The sequence below is a fragment of the Ranitomeya imitator genome, chromosome 1, assembly GCF_032444005.1.
Source record: "Ranitomeya imitator isolate aRanImi1 chromosome 1, aRanImi1.pri, whole genome shotgun sequence".
Taxonomy (NCBI): domain Eukaryota; kingdom Metazoa; phylum Chordata; class Amphibia; order Anura; family Dendrobatidae; genus Ranitomeya; species Ranitomeya imitator.
This window is the reverse complement of record NC_091282.1, coordinates 1,063,567,187-1,063,592,688: the sequence shown is the minus strand read 5'-3', so window position 1 is coordinate 1,063,592,688 and position 25,502 is coordinate 1,063,567,187. Positions and strand designations below refer to the sequence as shown.

General features: G+C 46.9%; 1 protein-coding gene across 1 annotated transcript in view; it reads left to right on the top strand.

The window, feature by feature from the left end:
- Window positions 1-15,217: 15,217 nt before the first annotated feature.
- The window catches only part of NAF1 (nuclear assembly factor 1 ribonucleoprotein), an 82,067-nt gene continuing 71,782 nt past the window's right edge, over window positions 15,218-25,502 (top strand). The window contains exons 1-2 of the mRNA XM_069744173.1: window positions 15,218-15,342; window positions 19,954-20,396. Coding sequence (XP_069600274.1) covers window positions 19,960-20,396 — 437 coding nt within the window. The 5' untranslated portion in view covers window positions 15,218-15,342; window positions 19,954-19,959. The remainder of the gene's footprint in view (window positions 15,343-19,953; window positions 20,397-25,502) is intronic.

Here is a 25,502-nt window from a genome sequence, read left to right as displayed (position 1 = left end):
ATAACCAATAACAGAGGAGCTTGACAATATGGTAATTAACTAACCACCCCCTTTGTATATGCAGTTATAAAACCATGTATGTACAATAAAGCATCAGTATTGGTGGAATGTTATTCTGTCACTTAGGTGTACAGTGTCATTCTTGATGAGCGCTCAAAATACTCAGTCTAATTGGGAACGGCCGCAGCACACACAGGGGTAGATTTATCCAAACCAAATTTCCATAACAGCAGCAGAACGGTTATATGGTCTTCTTAGCCCTTACAAGTTTACAGGGGACCTCAGAAAAAATTGACATAGGGTTCCCTATAAAATCTAAACAGCAAAGGCTAGGCAGATAGCTGCGGACTGATATTAATAGCCTAGGAAGGAGCCATGGATATTGCCCCCCTTCAAGCTAAAAACATCAGCTCTCAGACAACCCAGAAAAGGCGTTTATATAAGATGTGCCAAATCTCGCACCTAGCCTTGCTCTTCCCACTTGCCCTGTAACGGTGGCAAGTGGGGTTCATATTTGTGGGGTTGATGTCATGTTTGTATTGTCAGTTGACATCAAGCCCCTATTAGTAACCCCATAGTGATATTGTATAAAAACACAGACACCCAGAATAAAGTCCTTTATTCGAAATAAAGAAACAGACTCCTTTAATGAATCTTAATTAAACCATACTCACCAAACGCCTTATCCACTGAAGCAAATGTCTCCTGCAACAAAAATAAAACAATATTCCTCACCTGTCTGTAGAGAAGCTACTACATAATGTCCCACGATGATCCTGATGACTTTGAGAGCAGTCACGGTGACATCTGACAGAGTTACCCCACAGTGCTCTGACCGACAGTCTTACCGGCGTTAGCACCGACAGTCTTAAAAGCGGTAGCATTACCGCGTGTCAAAGCTGCGGGTCACGCTGATATCTGACATCATGACCCCGCAGCGCTCTGACAGATGGTCTTACCGGTGGCAGCATTACTGCCTATAAGAACAACTGCGCCAGTGTTTCCCACACTATGACACCGCCCCCTGACGAAGCCGACGCGAAACGCGCGTTGGGGCCACCACGTGGGTCATCCTGGTTACCAACTCTGGGTAAGGTTTAATGATTAATCTGTATGGTGTTTTCCTTTTTGGCTTCTCTTTGGCTGGTGGTGAATGACCGGACATAGTGGTCACGTAGCTTATGCGCAGGGCTACCTATATGTAAATAGAGCCGTGAAGCAAAGATTTATAGGGATACCAATTTTCTATTTGGACCTTGTTCCCAATTATTATATGGCACTATGCACTTTATTAATACTTTATTGGTACCAGGATCACCTACGTGGTGTTTAATTACATCTATTGCTACCATTCACTTCCCTTTTTAGTCATATGTTATGTTTAATTAAATCATGTTTTTTGTATATTTCTGGCTATGGTTGCCAAGTATTGCTGAGAATAAAACTTGTTTTTGGACTATAACTCCATTGGTTCTTCGTTTTTGCTATCACACAGATGACAGCATTGGAAACACCATAGGAAGCTGGTAAAAACGCAATAAAAAACTCAGCAAATTTGCAAACATTTTTAAACCTGTATTTTTGATGCGGATTTGACTGACTCAATTGAAGTCAATGGGTGAAAAAAGCTGCAGAAACGCACAAAGAATTAACATGCTGCAGATAAACGCATTGCAAATATTCAAAGAAATTTACTGATCATGTGCCCAACACTTCAGGATTGTCATTGAATTAGCTTGCATAAGGATTCCATAGCGTTTTGGCCCATTCCTGCACTGAAAAAAACGCAGTGAAAATGCATAAAAAATGCACAGTGTGCACACAGCCTAATCGGTTGAACAAACATTATATTCACATTTTCTAACAATGTGCCTTTGGATGTCCCTGTTCCTTCTGTAAACAGTAAAAGAAAATAAAAATACGGGTAATTTATACTTCTATGGATGAGATGACCACTGTTAGAATTGAATGTAGTGACTGTGGCCCACTATTCGAACATATTCATTACTATTTACAAGCTCCATATTTTATTGGTGGTGCATGGAGATCTTCAGATCATAGTCAGGCTCACCAATACCTGCGTAGCATAGCTAAGGTGTCCTCCAGCTGTCTGGGCAATGAGGATACTGCAAGAGTGTCAGGGGGATGTTTCATTAACAAAAGTACATGTTTTTCATTAATTAGACAGGATCATTAGGTGCATCTGCAATAAGTGGTATCTTCAAAGCATGATAATGCTCCCTCCTGTTGGAACAACAGAGCTGTGCTACAAGTCAGCTGTCAGATCAATGAAGATGTGTAATGGAACGGACATACTGACCACGTTCCCCATTGAAGACACCCGTATTATTGCAATGTGACATGCGTTGCTGCAGATAGTATTGGGTTCTACTTGACAGTACAGAATGTCAGGGTTCATATTTGGGACTGGACTAGAGTGGGAGGGGCTAAGGTGAAGAGACCATCACGACAATATATAGGGCTCAGCGTGTCACAGAAGCAGACCTAAGGTCTAACCAGCAGAGGAACGTGACATGGGTGGCCTTACCTTGAGCTGAGGTAGTGGATAGTGTGATCCTGAGTAGAGAGCGGTGATGCGCCCCCTGCTGGATGTCCCTGGAGCGTGGGAAAAGTTCCCAGGCTTGAGGTCATATGAGGACATCCAGCAGGGGGCGCATCACTGCGAATGAAGGTAACTATAGGTCATTGACCTACATTACCTTCATTCGCTGGGGTTTACAGCCACAAGCACAGCTGCATTAGCAGAGCTTGTGGCTGTAAAATATTTTAACCCCTTCAGATGGATTTACAACGTGGGACGTTACAGATCTACGGAAGGTATGGATATTGTTGGTTTATTATTTTTTATTTGTTACAGAGCGAGGGTCTTCAGTGAGTGGATTGAGCGAACAATAAAATATTAAAACAACCTGTTTTTAGTTCATTAAAATACTTTTTAATAATGTGTTTTTTTAACCATTTAATGCAAATGGATTAATAATGGATAGATGTCAGAATTGACGCCTCTCCATTATTAATCTGGCTTAATGTCACCTTACAATAGCAAGGTGACATTAACCCTTCATTACCCCATATCCCACCGCTACACAGGATTGGGAAGAGAGTGGCCAAGTACCAGAATAGGCGCATCTTCCAGATGTGCCTTTTTTGGGGTGGCTGGGGGCAGATGTTTTTAGCCAGGGGGGGCAAAAACCGTGGACCCTCTCTAGGCTATTAAAATCTGCCCTCAGTCACTGGCTTTACTACTCTGGCGGAGAAAATTGCGTGGGAGCCCACACCAATTTTTTCAGCGATTTAACCCTTAAATTGCTGAAAGCTATTAAATTTATGGGTTAAAGGCAATTTAAGGGTTAAATCGCTGAAAAAATTGTTGTGGGCTCCCGCGCAATTTTCTCCGCCAGAGTAGTAAAGCCAGTGACTGAGGGCAGATATTAATAGCCTAGAGAGGGTCCACGGTTTTTGCCCCCCCCCCCTGGCTAAAAACATCTGTCCCCAACCACCCCAGAAAAGGCACATCTGGAAGATGCGCCTATTCTGGCACTTGGCCACTCTCTTCCCATTCCCGTGTAGCGGTGGGATATGGGGTAATGAAGGGTTAATGTCACCTTGCTATTGTAAGGTGACATTAAGCCAGATTAATAATGGAGAGGCGTAAATTCTGACACCTATCCATTATTAATCCATTTGCATTAAATGGTTAAAAAAAACACACACATTATTAAAAAGTATTTTAATGAAATAAAAACACAGGTTGTTTTAATATTTTATTGTACGCTCAATCCACTCGCTGAAGACCCTCACTCTGTAACAAATAAAAAATAATAAACCAACAATATACATACCTTCCATAGATCTGTAACGTCCCACGTTGTAAATCCATCTGAAGGGGTTAAAATATTTTACAGACATAAGCTCTGCTAATGCAGCTGTGCTTGTGGCTGTACACCCCAGCGAATGAAGGTAATGTAGGTCAATGACCTATAGTTACCTTCATTTGCGGTGATGTGCCCCCTGCTGGATGTCCTCATATGACCTCGAGCCTGGGACATCCAGCAGGGGGCGCATCACCGCTAACATTAGTAGTGTGGAATATGCAAAAAAAAGGGGGATATGACATGGTTTACTGTATGTAAACCATGTCTCATATCATGTCGGGTTTTGGCAGGAGAAATGAAAAGCCGGTAACTGAATTACCGGCTTTTCTGCTATATCGCCCTGAAGGAAATGTAAAAAAAAAAAAAAAAACCCCATAGACTTACATTGGGTTTCGAGTTTCGGCCGATCCCCGACCCCGACTTTTCAATAGGATCGGCCGATTTCACTCGACCCGACGTTTGAGAAAGTCGGGTTTCGTGAAACCCGACTCGAACATGAAAAACTAAAAGTCCCTCAACCCTATCCGCAAACATTACGGGTAGTTCAGTGGATTAAGCCATTTTGTCTTGCCATGCCACATGTCCAATATCAGAAACAAAGTAAGCAGCAAAGTTATCCCTCATTTGAACAACTTCCACAGTTGTCCTCAGAGGGCAATCTTGTTCGCAATGTGCGAACAACAGGTTCCTCAAGTTCGTAGTGGTGTCGCTCTTTTGCCAGGATGTAATTATGCACAACAACACACGCCTTGACAACCTCAATTGTCTCAATTTTTAGATTGATGGCTGTTCCCAAAATGAGCCATTTAGATGCAAGTAAACCAAAGGCACACTCCTCAGTTCTTTGTGCCCTTGTCAGTCGGTAGTTGTAAATCCTTTTGGTGTGATTCAAGTCCCAAATTGAGTACGGCTTTATGAGGTTGGCACACATTTGAAATGCCTCATCCCCAACCACAGCAAACGACATTGGCAGTCCTTCAATGTTCGGAAGAGGTCGTGGTGTTGGAAAATTGCAATTATTCCCATACAAACGTTGGCCATTGTCAGAGTCTTTGAAAGTCTGAGAGTCATTTCCTCATCCAAATGAGCCAACGTCCACGGCAACAAATCGACAGTCAGCATCTGCAATCGCCATGAGAACAATCCAAAAATATTTTTTGAGATTGAAATACTTCGATCCACTTCCAGCAGGTTTCATAATCCGAATGTTTGCTGTCCACAGCCACCAGTTTGGAAAATTACAAATGTCCTGGAATTTTAATACATATAGAAAATCATAATTTATTAAATCAGAAAAATATATGACAAATAAATAATACAGGGGAAAACAGAAAGGGTGGAAATAAATGCAGGATATCACAGGATATGTACAGATTACCACACAGCTAACAATAGTACAGCAAAAATTCAAACCATGTAGGTAAATTCCAAAAATTATTATTTATTGCTTTCCCTCGTCAAAGCTCAGGCAAACCGCACGTCGGGCAGGTGCGGGCTGCCACGGGTTCTTCCCACTGGTTAGTATTCCACTTGATCTCCTCTTTGCACTTTATGGCACTATGACACTTTGTCTCTATAGTATACCTTTATGCTTGCAACATTTGTTTATAATTGGGTGACATTATTGGTTTATTTATTCTAGTATGCACTGCATCTTTCCTGATATTGGACTTTGGCATGTACAATAATTTTTAATAATAATCACCCTATATGCCATTACCTTATCATAGGTCTTGGGGATCATGTAATGTGGGTACTTAACATGAGATATAATGTATATGTTTTATTGTCCACACAATAATAATTTTTGGAATTTACCTACATGGTTTGAATTTTTGCTGTACTATTGTTAGCTGTGTGGTAATTTGTACATATCCTGTGACATCCTGCATTTATTTTGACCCTTTCTGCTTTCCCCTGTATTATTTGTCATACATTTTTCTGATTTAATAAATTATGATTTTCTATATGTATTGTAGTTGTGCATCATAATTTTAAGTGATATATAATTGAGTGGATGCACTCTATATTTTCTTCTTTTTTGGTTCTGTGTATGTCCTCGAATTTTGCAGCATTTTCCAGCCAGAGTTCAATTGTGGGTTGGGGGAGGAATTCTCCAAGCAGAACGTCACATAAAGCACGGCAGTTGTCTGCAACTCTTAAGATCTCTCTGGTAGCCAGGAATCTGCCAATCATAAAATGGAAAAAAAAATCAGTACATGGCTTTTATAACAAAAATACTAATGACATGTGTTTCTTTTTCAAAATTATGTACCTCAGGGTTACCAACAGACGTTCCTCAGCAGGAATTGCTCGACGTAGTTGTGTGTCCTGCCTAGTGAGGGATCCTTGGACACATAGTAAGCCAATGAAGCTCTGTTCCTACATCCTTGTGTAGTCAAAAACTTAAGCGGGTTTTCACGAACATGAGTGGTAGGCTTCACGACTCTCTTGGAATTCAACAATGGGGTGTTGCAAATAGCAACGACATCTTCTCCGTCTTTCTTCTTCACAAGCCACAGCAAATGCAAAAGTCAAATTCAATAACAAATCACGATTAAGACTGAAACTCTCCACGCTAAGATCCATCTTGCATCTGGATACAGCAGCAAAAGACGAGGATTTCATCTGTGCAGGGTCTATGTATAGAAATCCCATGAGACATGCCTTTCGTGCCTTGTGTGAAGGAAATTCTATGGGAAAAGAATTGTCCACATAACCGTTTTCCCCGGGAAATATCGAACGCATGCGCATAAACGACGCAAACGCATGCAAAAACGCATACAAACGCACGGAGATGATACACTGCGCACAGATACGCTAATGTAATCTTAGCCTTAGAGAGGAACACAAGGGTTTTCTGTGACTGCGGGCACTAGTACTGGATGATCCCGGCACGTAGAGTGGGATCTCACAACCTTATCAGGAGGTCTTGCCCCTGCACTGCTGCCGCAGCGTGTGCTGAGCGGTGAGAGCACTGGAGCGTTCACAGCCGTGTAAGGAACGGCAGCGCCGGGTTACTGCGAAGAGCGAGATCTCACTCACAGAACAGTAGCGGAGTATAGTGTGATCTCGCTGTGCATGCTGGGATCCTAGCGCCCACTCAGGCTTTTACTAGAAAGTCAGGCCCTTTTGGGGGACATTATTGAAGTTTCTGCTCATTCTTATAGACAACTGACCCAGGGCCGGCGTCAGCACCTGGCGTACCCGGGCAAGTGCCGGGGCCCTGGCGAGACAGGGGAGCCCATTTAATGCCGGCGTTAGGGGCAGACAGCTGCCAGTGCCTAGGAGGACCACCGCTCCCCCAGGGGCCCTCAGCTAGCGGCACATCACGCAGCTGCTATGGGGCCCCTGTGAGGCAGGGATTCAGTGGCGTATCCAGGGGGGGCAGCCAGGGCTGTCTAATTATACTCACCTTCTCCCGGCAGCCGGCGCGATCCCTGCAGGTCCTCGACTCCCCAGCTTCTTCCTGTATTGAGCGGTCACATGGTACCGCTCATTACAGTAATGAATATGCGGCTCCACCTCAAATAGGGGTGGAGCCGCATATTCATTACTGTAAAGAGCGGTAACGGTGACCGCTCAATACAGGAAGAAGCTGCCAGCGTCGGGGACCTGCAGGGACTGCACAGCGCCAGGAGCAGGTGAGTATAACAGGGAGGGGAGCGCTGCGCGATATTTACCTGCTCCTCGTTCCAACAGCCGCTCCATCTTCTGCAGGGACGCTGAGGTCAGAGGGCGCAGTGACGTCGTTAGTGCACACCCTCTGCCTGAACGTCAATGCAGAAGACGCTGAAGAAGATGGAGCGGCGGCTGGAATGAGGAAAGGTGAATATTGAAAGTGCCGGGGGCCCGAGCGACGGAGAGGTATGTGATTTTTTTTTATCGCAGCAACAGCAAATGGGGCAAGTGTCTGTATGGAGCATCATATGGGGGCTGGGGCAATAACGTTTGTGCAGCATTATATGGGGCAATGTCTGTATAGAGCATCCTATGGGGCCATAAAGTTTGTGCAGCACTATAACGGGGCAAGTGTCTGCGTAGAGCATATTATGGGGCCATAACGTTTGTGCAGCATTATATGGGGCACGTTGTTAGGAGTCGAGTTTCCTCTGCTGCACAGGGGGAATCTCGATCTGTGTCTGCTGCGGTCTCCCATTCGGTATCGGCCGCAGTGGGCTCTGCTCAGCGGAGACGTCGCTCCCAGCATCTCGCTGAGGTTGATTCGGTGCTTAGGGTCACTACTGCCTTTTCTGGCTTTCCTATGGTACCCAGCACTGATCTGCGGCGAGCGAGCCTCTCTGGGACTAAGTCCTTGTTTACTCACACTGAGCATGCCCAGGGCAGGGTCTCCCATTGGAGGTCGAGGGCCACATGTTCGCTCACATGCTCAGGTGCTGCAGTACATTCCATTGGTCCTCCTGGAAGGTCCTGAAAGGGCAAAACATGCTCAGGTACTGCAGCACTTTCCATTGGTCCTTCTGGAAGGTCCTGAAAGGGCAAAAACTTCAGTAGCAGCTTCCTGTGCTGCAACTATATAAACTGCGCATGACCGCACGGCCATGCGCTAGTATTGTCTTGAAAATATGTGTGTGTGTAGATGGATGTATGTCGAAGGATGAAAGCTCCTAAATATCCCTTCCTAGTGTTGTTGACTGTTTGCGGATGATGGTAGCTATCTAGCGCCCGACTAGCCATCAGCACAAAACACACATAACAGCGTCTAGTTGCTGTGAACGCCTGTACGGCGCCGTGCGCTTTCCTTACCCAAGCCTGGGTGGTTAGCGGCGTCCGTTTGTGCGGCACCGCACGCACTCTTGTGCCTTTATTTACTATTTTGATAGTTTCCTTACACACCCAGTTGCGGTGTTGTGCCAGCAGTGGTCTAATCGGACTTCAATCCTAGTTGGGGTCGTGTTCGCTGACTTATTGCTCGCGCTCTATGTGCGGTACCGCGGTCCTGTGACGCAACAGGATCGCTTCCTTCACGCAGGGTGAAGTTAACCCTTGTATGTATACTTATAGTACCGCCATATAGTCCGTCTTACTTAGCAGCAGGTATTTTCCTGCACGGTGGATCCCGGGTTGCGAACGCACCAATTCCATCTAATAAACTATATATTTGGTGCGTTCCGCCAACCCTAACAGAATACTAGCGCCAGGATCTGGCTAAGTAATGGCGGATGAACAGCGATTGCAGGGGTACATCCAGCTGCTGGAGGGCCGGTTGGCGTCTCTTGAGCGTGCAACCTCGGCGGTGGATGTCACCGCAATAGCTGTTCAGGCTGCTAGCGTGGCTGCAGCAGCTTTACCCACTGCCACCTCTGTTCCGACCCTATCTCACCTTCCTTTGCCTGAGAGATACTCTGGGGACAGTAAGTCCTGTAGGGGTTTCGTGAGCCAATGTGGTATACACCTCGAGCTCCTGGCTGCACGTTTCCCTACTGAGCGGGCAAAGGTGGGATTCATAATCTCCCTCTTGTCGGACAGAGCGTTGGAGTGGGCTACGCCGCTGTGGGAGCGCAACGATCATGTGGTGCGGAGTGTTCCTCGGTTTCTGGACTCTCTGAAACAGGTCTTTTTAGGACCTCAGGTCACCCATGATACAGCGCTCCAGCTGCTGGCTTTGACTCAGGGTTCAACCATGGTCAGCCATTTTGCTGTTCTCTTCCGGACATTAGCGTCTGAGTTGGAATGGTCAGATAAAACTCTCATTCCCGTATTTTGGAGTGGGCTGGCTGACCATGTGAAAGACGCTTTGGCCACTAGGGAGATTCCCGCCACACTGGAGAAGCTCATAGCCATATCTACTCGCATAGACCTTCGTTTTCACAAGCGAAGGTTGGAGCGAGCCCAGTGTCGGCAGAGGTTTCGGCTGGCTCCCACCTTCGCCAAACCTTTGGAATCTCCAGTCCAGGCGTCCGAGTCACATGAGGCCTTAGAGGTGACACGAGCGGGATCCAAGTCTCAGTCCGCCCGTGCACATAAGGTCCGTCATGTTTACCGGCAGTCAGGACATCTTGCCTCCAAGGGTCCTCAGCGGTCGGGGAAACGTCAGCGTTTAGTGGCAGTTGGAGGAGGTACACTAGACACGGCGACATTTGCCTCAAAGTTGTCCTTCAAGGGGACAATTACCATAGGCCCATCCACTCTTATGGTCGAGCTATGCGTGGATTCTGGGGCAGAGGGCAATTTTATGTCTTCCTCTTTTGCCCAGCGTCACGCAATACCCTTGGTGATACTCGCCAAGCCTGTGACCGTTCGAGTGGTAAATGGGTCAACACTACCCTCACAGATTACCCACCAAACCATTCCTTTCACGCTATCTGTGTCTCCATCACATCAGGAGATAATCTCCCTATTAGTCATTCCTGAGGGAATTGATGAGGTCCTGTTGGGGATACCATGGCTTCGCTACCATTCTCCTCATATTGAGTGGTCCTCTGGGAGAATTTTGGGATGGAGTAAATCCTGCGAGGGTAGATGTCAGAGGGAGTGCGTTCAGGTTGCTACTACACAGGTACCCGCAGATCTTTCCTCTCTCCCCAAGCACTATTGGCCCTATGCAGACGTGTTCTCCAAAAGAGCTGCGGAGACCCTTCCGCCTCACCGCCCCTATGACTGTCCTATTGACCTCTTGCCTGGTGCTGAGCCTCCCCGGGGTCGAGTCTATCCGTTATCTCTCCCGGAGACGGAGGCAATGTCTCAGTACATCCAAGAGAATCTGGCAAGAGGATTCATTAGGAAGTCAGTGTCACCGGCAGGGGCTGGGTTCTTCTTCGTACAGAAGAAGACTGGAGACTTACGTCCATGCATAGACTACAGGGGTCTTAACGCCATCACCGTTAAGAACAAGTACCCATTACCCCTGATATCTGAGCTGTTTGATAGGCTACGGGGAGCGAGGGTATTTACGGAGTTAGATCTGCGGGGTGCCTACAACCTGATTCGCATCCGTGAGGGGGATGAATGGAAGACGGCTTTTAACACCAGGGATGGGCACTATGAATATCTGGTGATGCCCTTTGGGCTCTGTAATGCCCCAGCCGTTTTCCAAGACTTTCTGAACGACATCTTCCGGGATATGCTCACCACCTCGGTCGTAGTCTATCTGGATGATATTCTCATCTTCTCTCCAGATATTGACTCCCATCGGAGAGATGTTCGCAAAGTCTTTGACCTCCTACGGGCAAACTCCCTCTACGCCAAGTTGGAGAAGTGTGTGTCTGAGCAGGAGTCCTTGCCTTTCCTTGGTTATATCATCTCTGCCCAGGGTTTGGCTATGGATCCTGCCAAGCTACAGGCTGTAATGGACTGGCAGGAACCCCTTTCTCTTAAAGCGGTGCAGCGCTTTATGGGGTTCATTAATTATTATCGCCAGTTCATCCCACACTTCTCAACTTTGGTAGCTCCCTTGGTTGCCCTCACCAAGAAGGGAGCAAATTCCAAGTTGTGGTCAGAGGAGGTCTCCAAAGCCTTTCTCTCGATCAAGTCACACTTCGCTAGCGCTCCCATCCTACATCGCCCCGATGTTGATAAGCCATTTATCTTGGAGGTGGATGCCTCATCCGTTGGTGCTGGAGCAGTCCTTTTCCAAAAGGATGCTCAAGGTCGGAAGCATCCTTGCTTCTTCTTCTCCAAGACCTTCACACCAGCGGAGAGGAATTATTCCATTGGGGACAGGGAGTTGGTGGCCATGAAGTTGGCTTTTTCGGAGTGGAGACATCTCTTGGAGGGAGCTCGCTTTCCCTTCCAAGTCTTCACTGACCACAAGAACTTGGTGTATCTGCAAACGGCCCAGCGGCTGAATTCTCGCCAGGCTAGATGGTCCCTGTTCTTCTCCCGGTTCAATTTTACTCTCCATTTCCTCTCCGGGGAGAAGAACGTTCGTGCTGACGCTCTCTCCCGCTCCGTGGTGTCATCGGAGGAGCCTCGGCTTATTGTCCCTTCTGAGAGCCTGAGAACTTTAGCTCCGGTTTCGCTAGAGTCTGTGCCCCCGGGCAAGACTTTCGTACCAGCTAACTTGCGACCAGAGGTTCTCTCTTGGGCTCACTCCTCCAGAGTGGGTGGGCATTTTGGGACCAAGAGGACATCTGAGCTTCTGGCGAGAACATACTGGTGGCCGCATATGGCCCGAGATGTCAAGGACTATATTAAGGCGTGCGTTTCTTGCGCCCAGAATCGGTCTCCTCGGCAACGGCCTGCTGGGTTGCTTTACCCTCTACTGGTGGCAGACAGGCCCTGGGAGATGGTCGGGATGGACTTTGTGGTGGGTCTACCCAAGTCGCGTGGCTGCTCCATTATTTGGGTTGTCACCGATCATTTCTCCAAGATGGTGCATTTGGTGCCGCTTCCTCGGTTACCCTCAGCACGGGCCTTGGCGGTGTTGTTCATTAAACACGTTTTCCGATTGCATGGTATGCCTGATAAGATTGTCAGCGATCGGGGTCCCCAGTTCGCATCTCGGTTTTGGAGAGAGCTCTGCCATTTACTCAGCATAGAGTTAAACCTCTCCTCTGCATACCATCCCGAGACGAATGGGTTGGTGGAGAGAACCAACCAGACTCTGATGACATATTTGCGACATTTCGTCTCTGCTAGGCAGGATGACTGGGCATCTTTGCTACCTTGGGCGGAATTTGCCTTGAACAACGCCGTAGCCGATTCCACTGGTCAAACTCCTTTTCTCCTTAATTACGGCCAGCATCCGCGTGTCCCTGTGCCCATGCCCGTGTCATCCACCAATTCTAGGGTGGCAGACTGGGCGGTGGAGGCACGTGACATCTGGGACCGCACACAGGATGCCATCCGGGCCTCCAAGGAGAGAATGAGGGTTTCGGCTGATACACACCACCGCCCCGCTCCGGTCTTTGCTCCTGGCGACTTAGTGTGGCTCTCCGCCCGTAACATCAGGCTGCGAGTTGAGTCCACTAAGTTTACTCCTCGCTACATTGGCCCGTTTAAGGTTCTGGAACAGGTCAACCCTGTGGTCTACCGTTTGGCTATTCCTCCACGCCTTGGTATCACCGATACTTTCCACGTTTCCCTCTTACAGCCCGTTCATTTGTCCCGGTTTTCTGAGTCATCTGCTGGGACATCGGGTTCATCCACGGATGAGTTTGAGGTGAATGCTATTGTGGGGTGGCAAGAAATTTTATCTGGTGGACTGGAAGGGTCACGGCCCAGAGGATAGAACCTGGGAGCCTGTGGAGCACATTCGGGCTCCGCTGCTTATCGCAGCTTTTGAGCGTAGTGAGGCTCAAGGGGGGGGGGGGGGGCCTAGGAGGGGGGTAATGTTAGGAGTCGAGTTTCCTCTGCTGCACAGGGGGAATCTCGATCCGTGTCTGCTGCGGTCTCCCATTCGTTATCGGCCGCAGTGGGCTCTGCTCAGCGGAGACGTCGCTCCCAGCGTCTCGCTGAGGCTGATTCGGTGCTTAGGGTCACTACTGCCTTTTCTGGCTTTCCTATGGTACCCTGCACTGATCTGCGGCGAGCGAGCCTCTCTGGGACTAAGTCCTTGTTTACTCACACTGAGCATGCCCAGGGCAGGGTCTCCCATTGGAGGTCGAGGGCCACATGTTCGCTCACATGCTCAGGTGCTGCAGTACATTCCATTGGTCCTCCTGGAAGGTCCTGAAAGGGCAAAACATGCTCAGGTACTGCAGCACTTTCCATTGGTCCTTCTGGAAGGTCCTGAAAGGGCAAAAACTTCAGTAGCAGCTTCCTGTGCTGCAACTATATAAACTGCGCATGACCGCACGGCCATGCGCTAGTATTGTCTTGAAAATATGTGTGTGTGTGTAGATGGATGTATGTCGAAGGATGAAAGCTCCTAAATATCCCTTCCTAGTGTTGTTGACTGTTTGCGGATGATGGTAGCTATCTAGCGCCCGACTAGCCATCAGCACAAAACACACATAACAGCGTCTAGTTGCTGTGACCGCCTGTACGGCGCCGTGCGCTTTCCTTACCCAAGCCTGGGTGGTTAGCGGTGTCCGTTTGTGCGGCACCGCACGCATTCTTGTGCCTTTATTTACTATTTCGATAGTTTCCTTACACACCCAGTTGCGGTATTGTGCCAGCAGTGGTCTAATCGGACTTCAATCCTAGTTGGGGTTGTGTTCGCTGACTTATTGCTCGCGCTCTACGTGCGGTACCGCGGTCCTGTGACGCAACAGATCCGCTTCCTTCACGCAGGGTGAAGTTAACCCTTGTATGTATACTTATAGTACCGCCATATAGTCCGTCATACTTAGCAGCAGGTATTTTCCTGCACGGTGGATCCCGGGTTGCGAACGCACCAATTCCATCTAATAAACTATATATTTGGTGCGTTCCGCCAACCCTAACACACGTGTTTGTATGGAGCATCATATGGGGCAATAACGTTTGTGCAGCACTATATGGGGCAAGTGTCTGTATAGAGCATCTTATGGGGCAATAACGTTGGTCTAGCTCTATATGGGGCAAATGTTTGTATGAAGCATCTTATGGGGCCATAATTAACGTTTGTGCAGCACTATATGGGGCAAATATCTTTATGGAGCATCTTATGGGGCCAAAATCAAACGTGGGAACGTTGGGAGGTGAGGAGTGTTTTTTTTTCTGTAACTAACAGTGAGTACTGGACTATAGGGCCATTCTTGGGGGGAGGGGGGCTGTGCTGTATACTACATGTCTGTGCTATATACTACATGGCTGTTCTATATACTGCATGGCAGTTCTATATACTACGTGGGCCTTGTTATATGCTACGTGGGCTGTGCTATATACTAGATGGCTGTTCTATAAACTACGTGGGCCGTGTTATATACTATGTGGCTGTGCTATATACTATATGGGCTGTTATATGCTACGTGGGCTGTTATATACTACATGGCTGTGTTATATGCTACGTGGAGTGCTATATACTATGTGGACTGTGTTATATATACTACATGGCTGTGTTTATATGCGATCATGGATCGTGGTATGTGTTAAAGGGGGGCCCACTGAGACTCTTTCGCCCGGGGCCCTCAAAAACCTGGAGCCGGCCCTGATTACTCACCAGAGGCTCCAAACTCTGACTAGATCATAATGGCGGCCCAGACTGGTGATTGTCAGTCCCACAACCTTAGATTTCCTAAGCTCTGGCAGAAGTCCACACACAGTGATACAGAGAAACGTACATGCTGAGGTGAAGCCCGGAGCGCCTTACTTTCAAGTGACGAGTGACGACACTCGAAGTTTGCAGTCCAGCCCTAACTACGCCTCTATAGGAAGGCGCCCCAATCAGAAAGAAGTTTGGTGGCGGGCGGTGAATTCTACAACCAATCACTGAACAGCAACGAATGCGGCTCATATCGAGGCTTGGAACGCAAAGCTGGGCAGCGTGTGGTTCACGCGTGTAGTGACTACTGACTAGAGCTATGCTGGAGCAGTGAGCGCTGCTGCCGGGCGGGAGGCGGTAAGTGAGCGGCTGACTGATGTACACGCCCGGAATACTGCGCCGGTAGTGGCCTCCATTCTCGGACTGTGCGTCTGAAGTCCAGTTTCACTGTAATAGTTCGGATGGCCATGACCGAGTGGCCGCAGCGGTGTGTTCCATGCTTGCTGACGTCACACACTGTCGTGCACAGAAGCAATTCAGCATGTTGTCGCGATGGCTTCCTGCGCCTCACGACTCCCCAGTGATGGGACATAGTCCCGATATTGTCACCTGCTGTGATAGCAGTGCATGCTCCTTCCAGCTGTGCGGTATGAGGAGCGGCTCTAGAGCCCTGCTGGGGCTGTGCACACGGTGATGTCACTCCCCTGCGCCTTCTATAGGGGAGACCCCAGCGCTCTAATATGACGTGCACCCACCACCCAGGAGCACCACAGGAGAACTTCTGCACCATAACTGTCTGACGTCCGGTGCCAGCTTGTCCACTTGCTCCTGTTTTTGATCTGAGAGATGCGCATATATGATGGCCGCTGTTGTCTTCCTGGAGATACATCATGGGGCCTCTTTTGAGAATAGGTCCCCGGTGTGGGTCCTGCTCGTACCTCTATGACATCGGAAATGTTGGTAATGGCCCCAAACCCCAAGTAAACTACTTTCATATAGGGAACTTGGCCTCTCTAAAAATCATACCTGTAATTCATATTTCACCAACTTTATGTTCCACAAGAAACAGTTTTATTGGATAAGTAAATGAGGAGACCTGGATGCCCCCCGGGCTCAGCGCTGCATTGTGCCCCCCCTTAGATAACATCCTCTGAACCTTCCTCTATGACGCTGGCTTTGGAGCGCTGTTTGAATTGAATCCCTAGCCATGCGGGAGCGCAGCGCACTTGTGTTAGTGTGGGCTTGCTGTCATCCATCTCTCCTGTCTGCAGGGGCAGGCTGTCTGTGTGGGCCTGTGCAGATGGGGGAGGGGGGATGAGAGCACGCACGCTCTGACACCGTGTCCGTGCTCGTCTTCTGCATTGTCAATATGTCCTCCAAAGCGAATGCGATCAAACAATATAAAAGAAGGTGCCGAGGATTGTAATTGAAGGGGACAGAATGATGCACTTATTTAGTTAACTGCATCAAAAAGCTTGGCACTCAATAATGCTTGTAGAAAATAGTCTTGTTCTTGCACTTATTTAGTTAGCCAGTAAAAATGTTTAAGTAAAATGAGTGAAGTCTGTACTACAGGTTTGATTTTGTAACTGCTAAGTCCCCACTATGAGTAAGAGGTTTATTTTGAGTTTTTGGGCTGATAGACACCTATTTATGTGCACTTTCAGACATCGGTGTGTCTGGTATGTGTGATGATGATATTCACATGTACCGGAGACACTTACACACGTTGACCCAGTGTGTAAGCAGCACAGGCCACAAAATGTCCCACACACGTGCACACTGATGACACACGGATAACATCAGTGTGACACGTACCTGCACCTGGAAATCGGAGGTACTCTAAAGGTACCTTCACACTGAGCGACTTTAGAACGATAGCGATCCGTGACGTTGCAGCGTCCTGATAGCGATATTGTTGTGTTTGACACGCAGCAGCGATCTGGATCCTGCTGTGAGATCGCTGGTCGGAGCAGAAAGTCCAGAACTTTATTTCGTCGCTGGATCACCCGCAGACATCGCTGAATCGGCGTGTGTGACGCCGATTCAGCGATGTTTTCACTGGTAACCAGGGTAAACATCGGGTTACTAAGCGCAGGGCCGCGCTTAGTAACCCGATGTTTACCCTGGTTACCATTGTAAATGTAAAAAAACAAACAAACACTACATACTTACATTCCGGTGTCTGTCCCCCGGCCTCAGCTTCCCTGCACTGACTGCTTTACGGCCGGCCGGCGCTGACAGTGCAGGGAAGCTGAGGCCGGGGGACAGACACCGGAATGTAAGTATGTAGTGTTTGTTTGTTTTTTTACATTTACAATGGTAACCAGGGTAAACATCGGGTTACTAAGCGCGGCCCTGCGCTTAGTAACCCGATGTTTACCCTGGTTACCAGGGGACTTCGGCATCGTTGGTCGCTGGAGAGCTGTCTGTGTGACAGATCTCCAGCAACCACACAGCGACGAAATAGCGACGCTGCAGCGATCGGCATCGTTGCCTATATCGCTGCAGCGTCGCTTAATGTGACGGTACCTTTAGGCCATGTTCACACGTTCCTGATTTCCCTGCTTTTCTTTCTGCACTAAAAACCGCAGCTCTTGGCAGAAAACGCAGGTGCGTTTTTTGATGCGTTTTTTTTTTATGCGTTTTTTGATGCGTTTTTTGATGCGGTTTTTAGTGCAGTTTCTGTGTGTTTTCTAGGAAGTTTTTTTAGGGTTAAAATGGCTGAGAATACCCTACCCGTAACCCTACCCCTAACCCTACCCGGAAAAAAAAAAAAAATATTTATTTTATTATTGTTACTACCTATGGGGGTGATAAAGGGGGGGGGGGGCATTTACCTTTTTTTTATTTTGATCACTGTGAGGTTATCACAGTGATCAAAATGTGCCTGGAACGAATCTGCCGGCCGGCAGATTCGGCGGGCGCACTGCGCATGCGCCCGCCATTTTGGAAGATGGCGGCGCCCAGGGAGAAGACGGCCGGACGGACACCGGGAGGCCCGGTAAGTATAAAGGGGGGAGATTAGGGCACGGGGGGGGGGGGGGAAGTGGCATCGGAGCATGGGGGGGTGGGATTGGAGCACGGGGGGGCAGCCCAACTCCGCCCACGCACTTCCTGCTGCAGCGGTTCTGCACCACAAACCGCAGAAAACCCGCAGATATTTTTTTCGTCTGCGGGTTTTACTGCGGGTTTGACCTCACAATTGAGGTCTATGGGTGCAGAACCGCTGCAGTTCCACAAAAAGAAGTGACATGGTACTTCTTTTTTTACCGCAGCTATTCAGCGCGGCTTTTTTAGCGATTTTCCGCAATGTGGGCACAGCAGTTCCTGTTTTCCATAGGGTACATTGTAATGTACCCTGCATGGAAAACAGCTGCGGACCCGCAGCGGCAAAATTTAAGAAAAGGATTGTGTGAACATGGCCTTAGAGTTGTTCCCTTGCGCCGTGTGCTGAAGGCAACTCTCATCATTCTCCCCTGCTTGTGCTGTGATCAGTGCTAGTAGGAGAGGGTGTTAAGAGTTGTATACAGCTGATAACAGCAAGAGCAGGTGGCTTATGAGAGTATTCATCAGCTTTTGCCTGTGCTATAAATAAATGACGTGGGGTTCCCATGTATTGTTGATAACCAGCCAGGCAAAACTGACAGCAACGCTAGTTATCAAGAATAGAGGGGTCCCCATGCTGTATTTTTTATTTTTTTTATTTTTTTTTTACAACAGCCAAGCTAAAGCAGACAGCTAGGTGCTGGTATTCTCCGGTTGGTAAGGGGCCATGGATATTGCCACCCAAGAAAATAGCACATCTACTAGATGTGCCAGTTCTGGTGCTTTGCCCGACTCTTACCACTTGCCCAGTGGCAAGTGGGGTAATATCTGTGGGGTTACTGTTACCTTTGTATTGTCTGGTGACATCAAGCCCACAGGCTAGTAATGGAGAGGCATCTATAAAACACCTATCCATTACTAATCCTATAGCTATATTGTAAATGCATAATAAAGTCCTTTATTTGAAATAAAAACAAAACACACTTATCCTTTTTTATTTAAAAATAGCAAACCGTTATACTCACGCAATGCCCATTCCATTGAAGCCATGGGCTCCTGTAATAAAACAAAAATAAAAAACACCATATCCCTCACCTGTCCGTTGTTCTGTTCCACGTCGTAATCCTTGTCTCAGGATAAACAGTTTTCAACCTGGACGGTGCCAAGATGTGACCGTCCAGGCTCAGAACCACTGAGGAATGAGCTGCTGTGAGCGCAGCATCAATGAGCCCCGGTGACCTCATCAAGGTTACCGTGGGTCACTGATGCTGCCTTCCCAGCCAGGCTGAACTGCAGTGACCTCAGCACCGTGAGAAAGTCAGTGAGTTCACAGCAATTCACCGTGAGAAATTCTCATGGTGAACTCGGACTTTTTCTCATGGTGCTGATTTTACCGCAGTTCAGCCCGGCTGGGAACGCAACCTCAGTGACCGACGGTTACCCCGATGATGTTACTGACTCGCGCTCGCATCAGCTCATTCCTCAGTGGTTCTCAGCACGGGTGGTCGCATCTTGGCACCATGGCACCATCCAGGTTGAAAACTGTTTATCCCCAGAAATGGATTACCGTGTGGGACAGAACGTCGAACAGGTGAGGGATATGGTTGTTTTTTCTTTTTGTTTTATTAAGGGAGACTATAGCTTCAATGGAATGATAGCAGGTCATGCCCACATTTACTGCAGTCTTAATACGAGCTAGTACCACCCCTGATGATCATGGAAAATGTCAGCAGCTGCTCCCCTTTATTGCTTAAAATATCAAGTATTTAAATAATTTATTTTACATTTTATAAGAAAAATAAACAAAAAATCTTAAATTGTTATATGTTTCAGACAGCTCCGATAAGGTCGACATTTCAAAGCTTTATTACTTGTTCCCTCGTAATTTGTGTATTAACTGCTCTTCATTGTGGATTCCAGCATAACATGGAATCACTGGAGGAAATGTCTGTACCTGCAGAACCTACAAATTTATTGCCAAACAATCACCTTCCCGGAGGAGAACATCTATTGCCTTCTATAACCGAGACATGTACGTCTGACAACGCGCCACTGCCCGAGTGTAATGATATCGTACATGAAGAACTCCAAGCTGTACCCATAGCAGAAGCCTCTTCCCATGATGGTGGAGTACAGGTTTCGCCCACAGCAGTTGCAGTCACTGAAGAGAATATACCGATTCAATCTTTGCCTTGTATCGTGGAGCCACAGGAAGATATGGAGGTAGCCGAACAGCTGGAAGGCTTACATTTCAGAAATCAGACAATAAGTGACCACAATGCCGGTGTTGTAAATGATTGTCCTCTGGATTATGTTAAAATAGAGGATGGAGCGAGTTCCTCAGAGGACTCCTCATCAGACAGGTATGATATGTCCTTTTTTGTCATTTTGTTTTACATTTTTAGAGTATCAAGTTTGTAATTTTCTTATTTGAACCCTCTCATTCTTGTTGTACCATGTATAGTTTGCTCTACCTGCTGTACTGCCTCTTATGTTCAGTGTGAATGTTCCTGATTACAGGCAGCATATTCGTCGACGTCAGCTTTTTAGGATCATGTGACATAGACCCTTTAACCTCTTCTCAGCATGTGATGCCCATGTACAGCACGCACTATAGAGCAGGCTCTGGAGCTGAGCCTGCTGTTCAGATGGTGGTTGTGTAATTAAGCTGGCATTTTGCTTGTAACAGTAACCAGCGGCTACTGTTAATCCCCTGAAATGCCACTGTCAATCTATGACTGCATCTTTTAAAGGCATTGTCCGGTCTTGGGGTACAAGTTTGCAGTCACTTTGTGACTGCAGACTTGTGACTCCTCACATCGTTCAATGTGAAGATCCTCCGGTGCCAGCACAGGGGGCTGAAGGTGCATGACTGTAAGCATGTTATTTGCATATGTTCTGACTAGCTAAGCATTACCTCGTTCAATGTAAGCATGTTGAGCGTGGTCAGACGTGTCTAGTTGGAATTTGACTAGAAGTATGCAAATCTCATACTTGTGGTCACATGACCACCTGCTCCTGGCATCGGAGAAGAATCCTGTGAAACCCTGCCAAAGTAAAGGCTTCATAGGAGACAGAGATTTTAGCTCTGTGCTGCAATATTGTGGCACTTGTGGATTCAAATTCTCTTTAAAAATGGACGTAAAAAAGTAATTGGCTTCAATATAAAATCGATTTAAATTGTAAATTATTCATATAGGAAAAATGTAACGCAAATAAAACCAAAACATCCAGAATTTATGTTTTCCAGGATGTCCCTCCTGACAGTACTATCAGGAGGTTTTGCTTCATATACTTGATAGGGACAGGAATACACAAGGTTAGGCTGCCGTCACACTAGCAGTATTTGGTCAGTATTTTACATCAGTATTTGTAAGCCAAAACCAGGAGTGGGTGATAAATGCAGAAGTGGTGCATATGTTTCTATTATAGTTTTCCTCTGATTGTTCCACTCCTGGTTTTGGCTTACAAATACTGATGTAAAATACTGACCAAATATTGCTAGTGTGACGGCAGCCTTAAAAGGCCACTCCCTCCACCACCCCTGTTTTTTTTCCTGTCCCTATTGGGGTCAGACGCAGAAGAGGTGTACCCGCATTTTCCAGTCGAGCGGGAGCTTCTGATGCCGGGTGCAGGAGGATCGGAATAAGGTCCTCGCATCTCTCTCCTTCCTCCTGCGGGAAGTCCAGGGGCTGACACACCGCTGATCAAGGGGTCACTCAGCCTGTCTAGTCGAGCTATGGCTCCTGAGTTGAAGCGCTTCCTCCTCAGGGCTCTCGGCTCATACTGCCCCATGCCGGTGACGTCACCGCTCTGCTTTCCGGCTGACCGACGCTCACAGCCAGTACAGGAGGAGTGCAGAGCACAGCGCCGGGGACAGACAGCGGTAGGTAAGTATGTAGTGTTTTTTTTTTTACTTTTACGCTGGTAACCAGGGTAAACATCGGGTTACTAAGCGCGGCCCTGCGCTTAGTTACCCGATGTTTACCCTGGTTACCAGTGAAGACATCGCTGGATCGGTGTCACACACGCCGATCCAGCGATGTCCACGGGAGATCCAGCGACGAAATAAAGTTCTGGACTTTGTTCAGCGACCAACGATCTCCCAGCAGAGGCCTGATCGTTGGTCGCTGTCACACATAACGATTTCCTTAAAGATATCGTTGCTACGTCACAAAAAGCAACGATATCGTTAACGATATCGTTATGTGTGAAGGTACCTTAAGGAACCAAAGCATCAGAATCCTGACTGAGAATATCACGACAGTAGCCTCCCTCAGACATCAGGCTGAGGAGACCAAGGGACCAAGACACCACCATCTACAGGCGGTACCACGGAAGATCTTCCTATGGGCTGAGGAGACTGTGCGATCTGTGACAGCAATACATCTGAAGGGGTCTCAGAAATTTGTAGCAGACTTTCTTAGTTGGAAAACAGTTCAACAGGCAGAGTGGTAGCTGAACTGAGAGGAATTTCATCACATAATACTCCGTTGGGGTGCCCCCAGGTGGACCTTCTCGTCACCAGGAAAAATGCAAAAACAGCAACAAATTTTTTCCCTCAATCGGAAGACAGGCTGATAAGGGTAGACGCTTAATCTCAGAAATAGGATATGGACCTGGTGTATGTGTTTCCTTCATTGTCTCTAATTCCAGCAGTGCTAAGGAAGATACAGGAGGATCAAGCGAAGGTAATCATAATATTACTATTTTGGCCCAGGAGAAGCTGGTTGCCCTTGCTGAGAAGGATGTCCATAGAAGATCCCATTATTTTTCCAGAAAGACACGATCTATGGTTTCAAGGGCCAATACACCATCCCAATGCGAAGCTCTTACAATTGTCTGTCTGCCTGGATGCTGAGCAGCTGATCTTGAGATCCAAAGGCCTTTCTGATTCTGTCATAACAACCATAAAAAGAAAAAGTAGGAAGCCAGTAACATCGGCAATATACAGTACAGATCAAAAGTTTGGACACACCTTATCATTTAAAGATTTTTTTTCTGTATTTTCATGACTATGAAAATTGTACATTCACACTGAAGGCATCAAAACTATGAACTAACACATGTGGAATTATATACCTAACAAAAAAGTGTGAAACTGAAATTGTCTTACATTCTAGGTTCTTCAAAGTAGCCACCTTTTGCTTTGACTGGTTTGCACACTGTTGGCATTCACTTGATGAGCTTCAAGAGGTAGTCACCGGGAATGGTCTTCCAACAATCTTGAAGAAGTTCCCAGAGATGCTTAGCACTTGTTGGCCCTTTTGCCTTCACTCTGCGGTCCAGCTCACCCCAAAACATCTCGATTGGTTCAGGTCTGGTGACTGTGGAGGCCAGGTCATCTGGCGTAGCACCCCATCACTCTCCTTCTTGGTCAAAAAGCCCTTACACAGCCTGGACTTGTGTTTGGGGTCATTGTCCTGTTGAAAAATAAATGATGGTCCAACTAAACGCAAACTGGATGGAATAGCATGTCTCTGCAAGATGCTGTGGTAGCCATGCTGGTTCAGTATGCCTTCAATTTTGAATAAATCCCCAACAGTGTCACCAGCAAAGCACCCCCACACAATCACACCTCCTCCTCTATGCTTCACGGTGGGAACCAGGCATGCAGAGTCCATCCGTTCACCTTTTCTGCGTCGCACAAAGACACGGTGGTTGGAACCAAAGAACTCAAATTTGGACTCGTCAGAGCAAAGCACAGATTTCCACTGGTCTAATGTCCATTCCTTGTGTTCCTTAGCCCAAACAAGTCTCTTCTGCTTGTTACCTGTCCTTAGCAGTGGTTTCCTAGCAGCTATTGAACCATGAAGGCCTGCTGCACAAAGTCTCCTCTTAACAGTTGTTGTAGAGATGTATCTGCTGCTAGAACTCTGAGTGGCATTGACCTGGTCTCTAATCTGAGCTGCTGTTAACCTGCGATTTCTGAGGCTGGTGACTTAGATGAACTTATCCTCAGAAGCGGAGGTGACTCTTGGTGTTCCTTTCCTAGGGCGGTCCTCATGTGAGCCAGTTTCTTAGTAGCGCTTGATGGTTTTTGCAACTGCACTTGGGGACACTTTCAAAATTTTCCCAATTTTTTTAGACTGACTGACCTTCATTTCTTAAAGTAATGATGGCCACTCGTTTTTCTTTACTTAGCTGCTTTTTTCTTGCCATAATGCAAATTCTAACAGTCTATTCAGTAAGACTATCAGCTGTGTATCCACCAGACTTCTGCACAACACAACTGATAGTCCCAACCTTATTTATAAGGCAAGAAATTCCACCTATTAAACCTGACAGGGCACACCTGTTAAGTGAAAACCATTCCCGGTGTCTACCTCTTGAAGCTCATCAAGAGAATGCCAAGAGTGTGCAAAGCAGGCATCAAAGCAAAAGGTGTCTACTTTGAAGAACCTAAAATATAAGACATAATTTAAGTTGTTTCACACTTTAAGTATATAATTCCACATGTGTTAATTCATAGTTTTATGAATCCGTGTGAATGTACAATTTTCATAGTCATGAAAATACAGAAAAATCTTTAAATGAGGTGTCCAAACTTTTGGTCTGTACTGGATATAATATATTACCATTCCTCCACCAAAGCATTTAAGTGATCAAAACTTGTTTTTACGCCAACGTGACTCCAGAGAAAGCTAAATCCATAGGCAGCCATTTTGACATGGATGTTCTGTGTCATCTGTTACATCATCCTCATTGGCTCTAAATTCTAAGCAGTTTGTATTGTTAAATCTGGTTGGTGCCCTATCCTTTTAGGCTGCGGGCATTCCCAGAGCTTACGGTGCAGCATAATCGGGACAATCTCACTAATATCCTGAGATTTTTCCAGAAATAAATCAAAAAACATGCTGCTCAGTGTAATACATAAAATAAAATAAAACTTTTTAATGTCTCAAACTCGCTAATCCTCCTCACCCTTGTCTGCCATCAATCTGAAAGATCTCTCCCCCCTACATGCAGTTCTGAATTTTCCATGTAGAAACTAGCAGTGTACAATTGAAGCTGAAAGTCTCTGCAGACAATCATTTCCCATAAACTCCTAACTAGCGGAGTGTGGAGCACAAGCCGCCTTTCAGTTATGCTCTATTTCCTTTATATCTCTATTTCACTGCAATAAAAGCATGTCAGAAACATTTTAGACGTAAAGAGTAACCTCTATTTTTGGTAACAAAAGTGTAATTATGGTTTCTTTCATGCGTCACAGACTTGATATCTTTTAAGGATTGGCTTTTAGTCATTTAATCAAGGTGAATAAAGCTAGAGTGGCTCCATTTGTATACCAGTTCTCTGAATACATTGCATGGAGATGTTCTGTGCGTAGACCCACTACCACGCTAATGGAGGCCACTATTTAAAACATGGTCAAGCACTAGCTGATCTTGCAAAGGAATAGGATAAACACACTTGTGACATTGGTAAAAAAAACAAAACAATAAAGCTATGTGCACACGATGCTGATT